The 14,308-nt window shown below is 48.3% G+C and overlaps 1 protein-coding gene across 2 annotated transcripts in view; it reads left to right on the forward strand.

Annotated features, from left to right (window-relative positions):
- IQCK (IQ motif containing K) overlaps nt 1-13,666 on the forward strand; it is a 95,237-nt gene extending 81,571 nt beyond the window's left edge. For both annotated transcript variants that reach the window (XM_049789211.1, XM_049789212.1), the window contains one exon: nt 13,113-13,666. In XM_049789211.1, coding sequence (XP_049645168.1) covers nt 13,113-13,135 — 23 coding nt within the window. In that variant the 3' untranslated portion in view covers nt 13,136-13,666. The remainder of the gene's footprint in view (nt 1-13,112) is intronic.
- The last annotated feature ends 642 nt before the right edge of the window (nt 13,667-14,308 follow it).

Consider the following 14,308-nt stretch of genomic DNA (forward strand, 5'->3'; position numbering starts at 1 on the left):
GACGTGCAGGCTTGAGGTGCAAGGGGTCAGATAGAGTTTTGGGTTTCACAAGCCCAGGCTTTCTGCTAGGCCCAAAATGGTGCACAGTGATCTGAGTCTTTCTCCACCAGGACAGTTGCAGGAATTATTTTTAAATGCCTGTGACCAGAATGGTGGCTCACGTGATCCCAGAGAAGGCGCCAGCATCACGGCTGAGAAGGGGCCAGAAATCCCAGCTACTGCATGCACCTATTTTTAGCACCATCTTCTTGATAATTGTTTTTTAATTGGCTCTGTCATAGAGGGTCCTATTTTTCTCTGGGAATCTGGTGTGCGTGGAAAGAAAGGAGCCATAGACATTGTTTCCATAACATCAGATCTCCTATAGACAGAGAATGGTGTTGGGACTGCCAGAGCAGTAGTTCAGCAGGGAGGGTGCTCGTCTTGCATGTGGCTGACTTGAGTTCACTCATCTGGACCCCATGTGGTCCTCTGAGCTCTACTAGAATCCTGAGCACTGAGCCAGGAGTAAGCCCCTGAGCATAGCCAGGGGTGGCCCAGAAAACAAACAAAAAAAAAGATAATGAATAAATTTCATAAAAAGTATACACACATGCATTAAGTTTCTCAGGTGTGTGTGTGTGTGTGTTTGTTTTTGTTTTTGAGCCATACCTGGCAGCACCCAGGTTACACCTGGCTCTTCACTCAGAAATTGCTCTTGGCAGGCTCGGGGGACCATGTGGGATGCTGGGAATTGAACCGGAATCTGTCCTGGGTTGGCTTTGTACAAGGTGAATGCCCTCCTGCTGTGCTATTGTTCTGGCCCTGTGTGTGTATTTATGTTGGTATAAATATTTTTTAATTTCTTTTTGCTTTCATTTTTGACGGTGCTCAGAGCTTACTCCTGGCTCTACACTCAGGGATTACTCCTGACGGTGCTCAGGGGATCCTGTGTGGTGCCAGGTGTTGAGTCCAGGTTGGCTTCATGCAAGGCCAATGCTCTCCCCTCTGTACTGTCTCTGGGCCCTGTATCTTTGTAAATATTTCTTCTTTAGGAGTTCAGGGGTCTCTGATGCAGAGCTCAGGTGAGTTGTGGCCCACTGGGCTGGAGTCTGCGGTCACTCTTCCGGGGTGGAGGCCACCAGGAACCCATGATGGTGACCTGGACCTTATGCAGTGTCAGATCGAAGTCAGCACCTTACTTGAATTAGGGGGTGTAGTAGGCATTCTACTGCCCCCTGAATTAGCTCCCTAGGCCCTGCTCATTCCCTGTAAGCGCCTTTATTACTTCTGTATTTGGGGGAGGGTGGGTCACACCTGCCGGTGCTTGGGGAATTACTCCTCCTGGCTCTGCTCAACACTGTTCCTGGCAGTGTTCAGGGAATTGTGTGTTGTTAGGCGCTGAATCTGGGCTACCCGCCTACAAAGCCTGCCTTCAGCCCACTGAAATGTCTTTGTAGCTCTACTTCTTGATATTTCCAAGGAGCAGGTTATCAAGGAAATAAGTTTGCTTTTGTTTGCTCACCTGTTTTTTCCTGACCTTATTCCAAGGTGGCCTGTGAAAAATACATAGAAACCTTTTGAGCTGAATGCAGTGACCAGGTTACAAGGTGGGGGAAATCAGAGTAGGGACAGAATAAAGTCATTGACTGCAGCAAGCTGAGCACTTCCTCCAAGAGCTGTTTTTTGCTCAAGGATTCTTGGACACAAAGCAAAGAGGGAAATAGGATCTGGCTTAGGAGCTCTGAGGTCCCTACAAGAAAGCAGGCCCATGGTTTGGCAAGCATAAAGCAGACAAGAAACTGGGCATTGAACCTCGCTGGGACCACGGTTATAAAGAAAATGGGCCCATTCCATTCTCCTGCGAGGCCTGCAGATGAGTGAGTTTCTTGCACACCACAAGAAACTGTTCCTAAAGCAGAGATTCCCAGTCTCCATTCTCCTTCCCAGGAAAGAGGACTGTTACCCCATCCCCCAACTTCCTGTTTAATCTTACCTGATGGTAAGACAAGCCCTTTTCTGGGGAGGGTCTATGGAAGGTAACAAAGGGTTGCCTGAGGGGTGGAAAGGGAAGTCAAGGGGTGTCAGCAAGAAGCCTCAGGAGAGAAAGCATCATGGAGGGATAAGAGACAGGTTTTATATGCAGGGCAGCTTAAGAGTCTGCTTACATGGTTAGCTTAGTAGTCATGTAAGATACACACATGGTGGTGAGGGCCTTATTAATAAAGCTTCATGTCTCCTGACTTCTACTGATTGCTTGTGGATCATGTCCTTGCTGCTACCCTGAACCCAAAGACCCGCCAGCTGGAAAGGGATGCAGGTGCCCAGGCTGGCCGAGAAAGGCCTCACCATCCATCCACAATCATCCACGTACATCAAGGACTTATATTAATTTAATTAATACTACAGAGGACCCCTAACTTAGTAGACACTCCCCTTTCCCTAGATGCAAGACTAAGTTTCTCAGAGTCCCTTTGGCCCCTGGAAGGGGCCCATTGGTGGGTGGCAGGTGGAAAGCAGAGAAATCCCTTTGCCTGGAGTGAAGCACACTGTGTGTCCCTATGGGAAGAACAGTGGAGCTACTGAGACTGGCTTTGAATGTCACTTCACAGAAAGCCCCTCACGTGGGTCACACCACTTGTAGGTGCCTGGCGAGGTCCTGGGACTTAATTATTAAGCCGAAAAGGCTGGTCTGGCACTTGGGGGCCCTGTGCCCAGCTGATGCCATCCTGGTGTGCAATTCGTGTTTCTCCGTGGTGCCTCAGAGTTGGGAGATTATCACAGGGGAGGCAGCCAGGACCTGACTCAGAGCTCACTTCTAACTCTGAGCACAGAAATCACACTTGGTGGTGATTAGGGGACTGCATGGGAGGCCGGGGATTGAATCTGGGTCAATCATATGCAAGGCAAGTGCCCTCCCTGCTCTACTATGGTTCTGGCTTCTGACTTAGCATCTCTTCGTGTGTGTAGGACTTACCACTGAGGTCCCAGCACCCTCCCACCAGCAGGAAGACCCTTCCTTCTCTGCAGCCCTTGCCCCCATTTCCTCTGGGAACAACCATTATTATCAGCTCCTCTAGGAATTTGTTGTACTATTTTGACCTTTGTCATCTGCTTCACTGATTTGTCATTCACATATAAATGAAACCATTTGGTTACTTTCACTTAAGTCACTCAGCAGAACCAGTTCCTTCCATGTAGCCCCAAGGCACAGGTACATTGACTGCTTTTGCCCAGCATTCCACTGTGTCTGTGGACCACAACATGGCCAGTCCCCTGAGGATGGGCATTTTGCTTGCCATAGCTTTGACTGTCTTATTTCTTTTTTTCTTTTTTTTTTGGGGGGGGGGTTACTCCTGGCTGTCTGCTCAGAAATAACTCCTGGCAGGCACGGGGGACCATATGGGACACAGGGATTTGAACCAACCACCTTTGGTCCTGGATCGGCTGCTTGCAAGGCTAACGCCTCTGTGCTATCTCTCCGGGCCCCTTATTTCTTTTTCATTTGTTTTTGTTTTGCTTTTTGGTTTTGAGGTCACACCCAGCTGATGCTCAGGGTTTATCCCTGGCTTTGTACTCAGGGATAACTCCTGGTGGGACTTGGGGGGGACACTCTGAGAATTCTGGGATTAAACCCAGGTTGGCTGGATACAAGACAAGGACCTTCTCCACTCTATTCTCTCTCTGGCCCTTGACCCTGGGAGAAGGTCCTGGGGGGCCAAGGGGGTGATGGTCCCATCCACTCTGTGGCTGCTGATGTCTCTCAGTGCTTCTCAGTGTCTCAAGCATTGTCATTATTGTCACACCTGGAGTGGTGTTTGACTCTTGATTCTATGTCAGTGTCTTCAGAAATTGCTTTCGGACCTCGGTATGCCTTGGGGGGGGGTCTCACACTGTGTGTGTGTGGGGACTATCAAAGACTGGGGAGTGTTGGAAACAGTTCTCTTTGGGGGGTAATCCCAGATGAGCTGTCAAACAGGCTGCTGCATCTCTCCACTGTGTGTTAGGGAAGATGAAGCTGCACCAGTGCTTGTGATGGGGGGACAGGGAGGATACAGCAGCCCCCATGTTAGACTGAGTGGCTTTGGATTTCCTTGGGGGACTGAGCTGAGGAAATCAGGCTGCTCTTACCCCAGGACAAACCCTGGAGCCATTTACCTATCTCACCTAGGTTTGATGGATGTTAAGTTTGAATGAGAAAGATAGAGTGTGAGAGAGTGAGGGGACCTGAGTAATACAATGGGAAGGGAGCTTGCCTTGCAAAGTTTAGGTAGGTTTGATCCCCAACATTCCTTGTGATCCCCCGAGCACTGCCAGGAGGGATTCCTAAGTACAAAGGCAGGAGGAAGCCCTGAGCATCACTGGTTGTGGCTCCCTCCCCTCAAAAAAGAGTGTAAGGGTGGAGAGATCCGTAAAGGAGAGTGACTAGACACAGAGAAGCCTCTAAAGCAGAGAATTTGTACTTAAGCTCATCTGTGGCAACTCCAGGACACAGTTCTTCTCTAGATGAAGCATTCTTCTGCTTCTTTCACTATTACTTTTTTTTAAATATAAGTATGATTGCAGTTCATTGATTTAAACATCAAAATTATCCAGAAAGGGGCCAGAGCGATAGTACAATGGGGAGGATTCTAGCCTTGTACGCAGCTGACTTAGATTCGAGCTCTGGCACCTTATAGGGTTCCCAGAGCCCTGTCAGGTATGATCCCTGAGCTCAGAGGTAGAAATAAGTCCTAAACCCTGAGCACAGCTGGCTCCTTCCTCAATGCCCCCACCCGCATGTGCTTTTCTTTTCTTTTTTTTTATTAGTTTTTTTCTTTATATTTTATTTAAACACCTTGATTACATACATGATTGTGTTTGGGTTTCAGTCATGTAAAGAACACCACCCATCACCAGTGCAACATTCCCATCACCAATGTCCCAAATCTCCCTCCTCCCCACCCAACCCCCGACTGTACTCCAGACAGGCTTTCTATTTCCCTCAGACATTCTCATCATTAGGATAGTTCACAATGTAGTTATTTCTCTAACTAAACTCATCCCTGTTTGTGGTGAGGCATGTGCTTTTCTTTATGGTAAATGTTTCTCCCAACATTGGGTACTGATCTCATCTTTGAGTTTCAGCCAGTAGCCAGGGTCCCATTTGACGTTGCGGGAAGTTCACTTAGCATCTTTCAGAGGCTTTCAGAGGTCTGTTTGTCTGTCTGTCTCTTCTCCCCTCCCCCTCCTTTCTCTGTACCCTGAGTACCCTGGGTGGTCAACCCACCTCGGGGAGGCCATGACAAGCGCCCAGATCCCCAGGCACACCTGGAAATCCATTTCTGCTTAGGGCCTCCCTCACTGGCCTTCCAGCTGGAGCAGTTTAAAAAGCCACTGGAGTGTCTGTTTCCATTTCGATGAAAGGTGACATTTAATCGACAGAGCTTCTGCCAATCTGAGCTGGATGAGAACTGTTTATACCCCAAGCTCATTCAGAATGCCTGGGATATTTCTAAAGGCTCTGTCTCAGCGTCGGCAGCTGAGAATGTAGAGATAAATTTTAAAAAATGTCACAAGATACGGCTGACGGGTTGGTGTATGTTCATTCACACCCGTGACTCACTCAGTTTTGGAAGACACAGACCTTCACATTTGAAGCTGTTTAAATCGCAATGCTCAAACACAGGTCTCGGCGTAGCTGCTGCCACGGTTTTGTTTTGGTTTTTTTTTTTTTTTTTTTTTTTGGTTTTTGGGCCTCACCCGATGACACTCGGGTTATTCCTGGCTATGCACTCAGAAATCATCCCTGGCTTGGGGGACCATATGGGATGCCAGGGGATCGAACTGCGGTCCATCCTAGGCTAGTGCACGCAAGGCAGACACTTTATGCCCTGCGACACTGCTCTGGCCCCAGCTGCCACGTTTGTACATGGAAGTGGGATGGGGGACAGAACACTAATCTATAGATAAAAGCATACCAGCTGTACAGGAAGTATACCTCCACAATCGTGGAAAAAAGTACTTTGATATTTGCTTTTTTTGTTTTGTTTCTTTTTGAGTCACACCCAGCAGTGGTAGGGCTACTCCTGGCTCTACGCTTAGAAATTGCTCCTGGCAGGCTCGGGGGACCATATGGGATGTCGGGATTTGAAACGCCTTACCTCCATGCTATCTCTCCAGCCCCTCAATATTTGCTTTAAAATGATATTTTCTGGGCTGGAGCAGTGGCGCAAGTGGTTGGGCATTTGCCTTTCATGAGGCTAACCTAGGATGGATCCCTTGGCATCCCATATGGTGTCCCAAGCCAGGAGCAATTTTTGAGTGCATAGCTAGGAGTAACCCCTGAGCATCACCGAGTGTGGCCCAAAAACAAAAGATATTTTCTGGGGCTGGAGAGATAGTAGAGTACTGAAGGTGGGTGCTTACCTTGCAAGCAGCAGATCTGGGCTTTGATCCCTGTCACTGTATAGGGCCCCCACCCCCACCCCTCCCTGCTAGGAGGGATCCCTGAATGTAGAACATCACCAGGTGGGATCCCAAAATCAAAATAAAATAATAAAAGAATGTCTTTCAGTTTGCCAATGGTTCCTATATTACCCTTAGAATTAAAAAAAATATTTTACTGTCTTCACTGCTTTGGGTAGGCCCATTTCCACTGGTGTCTGCCCGGAGGAACCTCCTACTTGCCTCATCTGTGGGGACAAGGAATAGAAGAGGCTTCTGGGGTTGAGACTTTGGGGCTACCCCAAAGGGAGGCAGTGGTAGGTCCTCCAGTTGTGCCTCAGCTCGGTCATTTTCTTTCTTCACAGAACATGTTATGGTCCCTGAATCTGGTCTCAGCAGAACCCTGTCTTCTCCCAGCACCCTTTAAAGGTGGCCATAGACACACACACACACACACACACACACACACACACACACACACACAGCAGAACCCTGTCTTCTCCCAGCCATAGACACACACACATACCCTATACACACACACCCTACACACACACACACACACAGCAGAACCCTGTCTTCTCCCAGCACCCTTTAAAGGTGGCCATAGACACACACACCCTACACACACACACACACACACACACACACACACACACACACACACACACACACACACACACACACACACACACACACATCCCTACCTGCTTTCCTCAGACAATCAGACCTGGGCTTGAGTTCCTCTGTCATTACCCCTTCCATGCTCCCAATGTCTTGGGTCTTTTGTTGTTGTTTTTTTTTTTTTTAGTTTTTGGGTCATCCCCACTGTGTTCAGAGCTTCCATACTCCGTGTCCCTCTCAGGTACCCCTGGGGGGGTTGGGGGACAAACCCTGGGTCAGCTGCTCATTCTGTCTCCAGGTTCCCCTCATTCCTTAGGTAGATCTACTTTTGTAGATCCTTTCTGGAAAGTAGATCCCTTCAGGTGTTTTCCTCCTCTTTTCTGTATCCTTGAGTTCTCCACAGCAGACATACAATGGTTTTTATGATTGCAAATAACCTTATTTGTAGACATTCCCTGCAGGGAATAACCTTATTTGTAGACATTCTCTGCAGGGCCCAGAGAGATAGGACAGTGGGGAAAGGCGCTGGTCAGCCCAGCTTGGATTCAGGCTTCAGGCAATGTGGTCCTGTGAGCACCACCAGAAGGAGTAAGCCCCCCCAGACTCCAGGACTCCTGAGGGTAGCCCAAACTCCCTCACTCCCTCTTCCCCAATTTTCCTTAAGGAAACGAGAGAGAGAGAGAGAGAGAGAGAGAGAGAGAGAGAGAGAGAGAGAGAGAGAGAGAGAGAGAGAGGAGAGAGAAAGAAAGAAAGAAAGAAAGAAAGAAAGAAAGAAAGAAAGAAAGAAAGAAAGAAAGAAAGGAAGGAAGGAAGGAAGGAAGGAAGGAAGGAAGGAAGGAAGGAAGGAAGGAAGGAAGGAAGGAAAGGAAAGGAAGAAAGAAAGAGAGAGAGAAAGAGAGAAAGAGAGAAAGAAAGGAAGGAAGGAAGGAAGGAAGGAAGGAAGGAAAGAAAGAAAGAAAGAAAGAAAGAAAGAAAGAAAGAAAGAAAGAAAGAGAAAGAAGAAAGAAAGAGAGAAAAAGAAAGAAAGAAAGAAAGAAAGAAAGAAAAGGAAGGAAGGAAGGAAGGAAGGAAGGAAGGAAAAGAAAGAAAGAAGGAAAGAAGAAAGAAAGAAGAAAAAGAAAAAGAAAGAAAGAAAGAAAGAAAGAAAGAAAGAAAGAAAGAAAGAAAGAAAGAAAGAAAGAAAGAAAAGAAAAGAAAGAAAGAAAGAAAGAAAGAGAAATAAATAAATAAATAAATTCTGGGAGTAGATAGGCAAACTCTTAGAGCAGGAAACTCCTGAACTTTGCTCCAAGCTGCTGGGATGGTCTGGGCCGGCTGGCAGGCGCCTCCAGCTTCCCTGTGGCAGGGGTCTGGCCTGATTGGCTGTGCATTCTGGAGGAGATAGGCCTTTGGATCCCGTGTAAGCATCCCTTGGTTTTATAGGGGCCTCAGGCAACCCCAACAAGGCAGATCCGCTGGCTCAGTGCTCAGGTCTGGAGATGGAGTGATACCAGTGGTGCCAGGCAGGATAGCCAGGGCCACATGGAGCAGTGCTGGAGGACCATATGGAGCTGGAATCCAAGTCAGGGCCTTAAGACTCAAGACCTGTGCTCTTGCCCTTGGAACTCTCTTCTTTGGGTTACATCCTCATATTTAGTTGAACAAACTCTTGAACCTCTAACTCATGCTTATATGTTGTATGTTTATCACATGTTGAGGTGGTTTAGCTGCTGAGATGGAGGTGGTCATCTTTGTCCAGCTCTATTGCCTCTTTGCTGTCTCTGGAGAGGGACAGGAGAGTCTATGACCTTGGAGCTGAGTCTTGTATGTGGCAGACATGTTTTCGCTTCCCAGAACCATAAATGTATCCCCTGAACAACCACCAGATGTGATTCCTGAGTCCAGAGCCAGGAGTAAGCCCTTAGCATGGCCTGTGTGGGCCCCCAAACAAAAGCAAACCATTACTCAGTTAAGGCTCCTCACAGTGCATACCTCAGTCCTCCCTGAAAGTTGGAGGAAATAAAAGTACTTAACCTCACTCCCGCTTCAGTCCTGTAAAGGGGTCAGGAAGTGATGCTTCTGTTAAACACCTGGATCTTAGAACCAGGGTAGCTGGATAGAAACAGCCTTTGGGGGCTTCAAAGAGCTTAGGATGGAGGGTGTGTGCATCCATGACCCCAGGATTGATGTCCAATATAACATGTCCCTTCTCAGGGCACTGTGGGCTACAGCACTGTCAGGGAGTCCCCAAAGGAACACTATAGGCCCCTCAGAGAGATGACTGACGGGGGATTGAACTGTTTCCTTGGGGTAATGCTAGGGATCTACCTAGGGATGGATACGCATTAAGTATGGCCTGGCCTCCTGCTTCCAGTTACTTTTCTGTCTGCACCTCCAAACTGTGCGCCCCAGAGAGCTGGAGGGTCTGGAGCTGAGCTCAGGGTCCAATGCTGGCTGCACTCCAGGTGTGTGTGTGGGAGATGGACAGAGCGATGACATTTTCCCCAACTGGGGTCCCAGCAGAGTGGTCTGTGGGGGGGTGGTGCCCGGGGAATTCCAGTTCTATTATGGGGGCGGAGGACTTAGGCCACATCCTATGATGCTCAGGAACTACTACGGGCTTTGTACTTAGGACTCACTGCTGGCTGGCAGGTCTCTGGGAACCCTACATGGCCCCGGGACATCTAACTAGAAATAACCCTGTAAGCAAGGCAAATGCCTCACCCGCTCTACTCTCTCCCTCCAGTGTCACATCTTTATTGGCTGCCTTTGGAATTTGAATGTAGATGATCTTTTTTCTTTACTTCTTGGCCTTGGAGGGGCCCACCTGTTGGTGCTAGTGGAAGAGGCTGCTTTCCTCCTAGCATAATGCTTGAGCAGGGGTGGCCAGGTCAGTGAACCATGGGGTGGTGAGAATGGAGCTCAGCCTAAGCATTTGCTTAGCTCTGAGCTTGCTCCAGCCCTGCAGTCTTTGTTCCCAACTCGGACCTTTTGGGGTGTATGTGAGATATATACAAGGTGACCAGAGACTCTCACCTGATCAGCAAGTGTGGCTGAGACACCCCCCTCCCCCGCCAAACTCCTCTCCACACACTTTCAGATTGAGAGTCCTCCTTTACTTCCTGCTCCTCAGTTTGAGACCTATTCAGACCTGATACTTTCTGCTCTACTCACTGAGGATCTGTGTGTAGTTTTGGAAGACTAACTGCTGGGCTAGCATGTAGGAAGCAGGCAGAAGCTGGAGAAAGGCTGAATTAAGACACCCCAGGGGACTATGCCCACAGGCAGCAAGGCCAAGGAAGGAAACTCCCCTCCAGGCCCCAAGTTGGCCTTCCTGCCTGCCAGGTGCAGGCCCAGAGCTTGTCATTCAAACAGCAGAACTTGGGGACTCACAGGACCCAGCAGGGTGCTTAGAGGCCCAGAGAGTTCTGTAGTTCTCTGAACTGGTGGGGGAAGGGGCTTTAAAGGGAGAGGCCCGGATTCTCAGTTCCAGCTGCAAGGAGAACTGTGAATAAATCCTAGACTCCATCACTCAAGTGTCTAGGACCAGACACAGCCTCCAGGGGACCACAGAAGCTGCCAGGTGACCCCTCACTGGAGGCAAGAGGGCAGCTCGGCCTTTTCCACTGGGGTGAGGGTGTGAAAGCCACACATCTTAAGTCTCACACTCAAAGCATTGAGCACGGAGCCTGTCCCCCCCACTTCTCCCAGTACACGGAGTGACTTTTCCCCACTCTAGACTCTGGAGCTTTGGGAAATTGGTTCACAAACTGGCAAACACCACATCAGAAATGTTCAGGATTGTATTGGGAGGTCAAGAAGGGACAGGGAGTCACACTGGCTTTGCTTTCAGGAATCACTCCTGGTGGTGGTCCTGGAATGCTTGCTGGGGGTTGAACCCAACTGGGCCATGTGCAAGGACAGAGTGCAAGGCCAGAGCCTTCCCAGCTCTGCTATTGCTGCAGCTTCTGGGTTGGTGGGTGGGTGAATATTGGAAGCCAGCAAAGATCCTTAGAATCACCAACTAATAGGCACTGCCAAAGTCCTTTAGGAGGCCCCCTCAGCCCACATGCAAAACATCATCTCCTCAGGCCCAGAAATAGATGTATCAAAAAATCCGTTTTCTTTTTCTCCTCCTTCTTTTTCACTGAGTGGGGTGCAATTTTGACTTATACTAGATGCTCCTCAGGGTCTACTTTCTGTTTAACGTTCAGGGGCCCCATTTTCTGTAGTTCTTTTTTTTTTTTTTTTTTTTGGTTTTTGGGTCACACCCACCAGCGCTCAGGGGTCACTTCTGGCACTCTAAGCTCAGAAATCACTTCTAGCAGGCTCAGGGGACCATATGGGATGCTGGGATTTGAACTACTGTCCTTCTGCTTGCAAGGCAAATGCCATACCTCCATGCTATCTCTCCTCTCAGGCCTTTTCTGTAGTTCTTGCGGCTGGAGATGGAATTTGGGGCTCCTACATGCAGTGCAGTACTCCAGCCCTTTGATCTGACTTCCAGTGTTTAGGCCATTTGAAGGCTGCCAGAGCCCACATTGAACTGGAGAGGATCATGCGTGGGTCTGGCCAGGGAGTATGATAGTGAAAGGGAGTGCAGGGTGAGGTAGATCTCATTCCAGACCTCTGCCCTGCATGGTAATAACAGCCATTCCCACCTTCTCCTCAAGCACTGCTTACAACCTAGCACTGAGACAGAGGATCCCTTTCAGGCATCAATGCTACATTTGGTTCAAGCAATTGGAAACTTGAAGCAAAGGCATATTTAAAGAGACAAGATCTGGGGACAGAAAGATAGCGTAGTGGGTAGGGTATTTGCCTTATACATGGCTGACTGAGGTTCAGTCACCGGCATCTCATAAGGTCCACTGAGCCAGAAATGATCCCTGAGCACAGAGCTAGGAGTGGTCCCTGAGCATTGCCAGATGAGGTTTAAATCCTTAACACCTCAACAAAACTGGAGACAAGATCTTTCCTAGAGTCTCCACACCCTCCTAGGGGGCCTGAGAAGTCTTAGCTGGGGTGAGGACATGGTTCCTACTGGGCTTCATTCCACATGCAAGCTGCTCAGTGCTGTGTTCAGAAATAGCCCAGATGACATACTCCTCAGATGGTGACTATCCAGAAGCTTCTTTTCTAGCCTTTCCCTAGCCTCGCTGTTTTGAGTTTGTCTGCCAGGGTCATGAAACAAGAGTCTGTGAACAAAGCATCTTTAATAAAATAAAAATATCCCTGTAGTTGCACAAACACCTTTGATCACCTTGTTAAAATTATAACACCTGTGAATTAACAAGTTATTCGTAATACATTTGTCTCAGGCATTCAAGGTTCCAACACCAAATCCACTACCAGTGTGACCTTACCTTCACCAGTGTCCCTAATCTCCCACCCACTACCCTAACCTGTCTCCTTGTAGACACAGATTTACTCCATATTGCTTGTTAAAACACCAAGGCAAATGGAATGACCATAACTTAGATCAGCAAGAGTCCATTTGAAATCTTTGTTATATTTCTCTCCATGATGTTACTAAAGTCAGTGAGATTTCTATATATCTATCCATGAGATTTTTTTTATGTTCCTATGAGGCTGACAATACTATATATATGAAATAAAATTGGTGACTTGGCAGTTCAACAAGGTTAAGTCACAGAGCCGGGCCATTTCTGTTGGCAGGTGTAGGGTGTGGGGCTGGGCTGCTGTAGTTCATTCTGAAAAGTGGACACTCCCCCACCCATTCTGAGACCCCTGAGGGACTATCTTGGAAGCTGGGGCTATTATTTTCTTGTGGAGCTTGGTGGAAGAGTTGAGCCATTTTTCTGCCAGGAAGAGTGGGTGTGGGAGGAGGCTATTTTTTTTTTTGGTCAGGTGGGTATGTTGGGGGCAGGGCTCTCTGACCACCTTCTGAACAAACTGGACACCAAGGTTTCAGGAACCAACTTTGGGAGCACAATGGCATGCCCTGCCATGGTGGGCCAGAACAGGAGTGTGCACTGATAGGGCAGGAGTAGGATCCTAGCCACATATCCAATTTTGGGCTCCCCACCACCAAGTCCATGTAGGAGGGTTGTCTGCCCTGACATGCTTTTCTTTCATTTTTGCAGTGCACTGCACCATGGAGGGCTAGAGAAGCCCAGTCTCTGACTCCACACGGATTTGTTCCCTCCTGAGCAAGGACCCAGTCCAGAGCCTGCAACCGACCTCCTTCACTGGGACTCAGCAGTTACTGCATAATCTTTACCCACATAGGATTAGTTTGTGTCCTTTATTTGGCCTAAGAAAAGCTTGCCATCACTTCCTGATCCAACCCACAGTTTTACTCTTTTTTTATTCTCCTCTATGGGGCTCCCACCTGGCAGTGCTCAGAGCTTACTCATGGCTCTGCACTTAAGGATCAGTCCTGGTGGGCTTGGGGCACCTAGGGGGGTGCCAGGGATCACATGCAGGTAGGCTGCATGCAAGGCAAGCGCTCTCCCCACTGCACAATCACTCTGACCCCCATATTTTTACTGTGTCTAGAAATTTCGTCTTGATCCTCCCCAACCATGCTCTGTTGTTAGTTTCCCACTTAGGATCACCTTTGCAAAGACACTGGTTTTACATCTGAGTTCCAAAATCTGCAGGCAAGTGTTCATTTAATTAAAAAAATTTTTTTCCCCTTTATTTCTGCTCCTCATTTTTCACTCTCCCCATTTCCAAAGACTGGCTTTCATTAAAAAAAATTGTGTTGGGCCGGGCGGTGGCGCTAAAGGTAAGGTGCCTGCCTTGCCTGCGCTAGCCTTGGACGGACCGAGGTTCGATCCCCTGGTGTCCCATATGGTCCCCCAAGCCAGGAGCAACTTCTGAGCACATAGCCAGGAGTAACCCCTGAGCGTTACCGGGTGTGGCCCAAAAACCAAAAAAAAAAAAAAAAATTGTGTTAATTGTTTGGTTTGGGGCCACACCCAGTGGTACTTAGGGATTCCTCCTGGATCTAAATTCAGGAATTATTTGATTGTGCTCTGGGGACCCTATTGGATGTCAGGAACTGAACCTTGGTTGTCTACATAGTATACATGCACCCTCCCAGCTGTACTTGCTCTGGACTAATTTATTTTCATTATTAAGTTCTGATGAAGATATGCAGGGGCCCAGTATAGACCATGGATTTAATTTTTTTATAATTTTGTTTTGTTTTGCTTTTGGGTCACACCCAGCAGAGCTCAGGGGTTACTCCTGGCTCTATGCTCAGAAATTGCTCCTGGCAGGCTCAGGGGACCATATGGGATGCCAGGATTTGAACCACCGTCCTTCTGCATGC

The sequence above is a fragment of the Suncus etruscus genome, chromosome 15 (genome assembly GCF_024139225.1).
Source record: "Suncus etruscus isolate mSunEtr1 chromosome 15, mSunEtr1.pri.cur, whole genome shotgun sequence".
NCBI lineage: Eukaryota > Metazoa > Chordata > Mammalia > Eulipotyphla > Soricidae > Suncus > Suncus etruscus.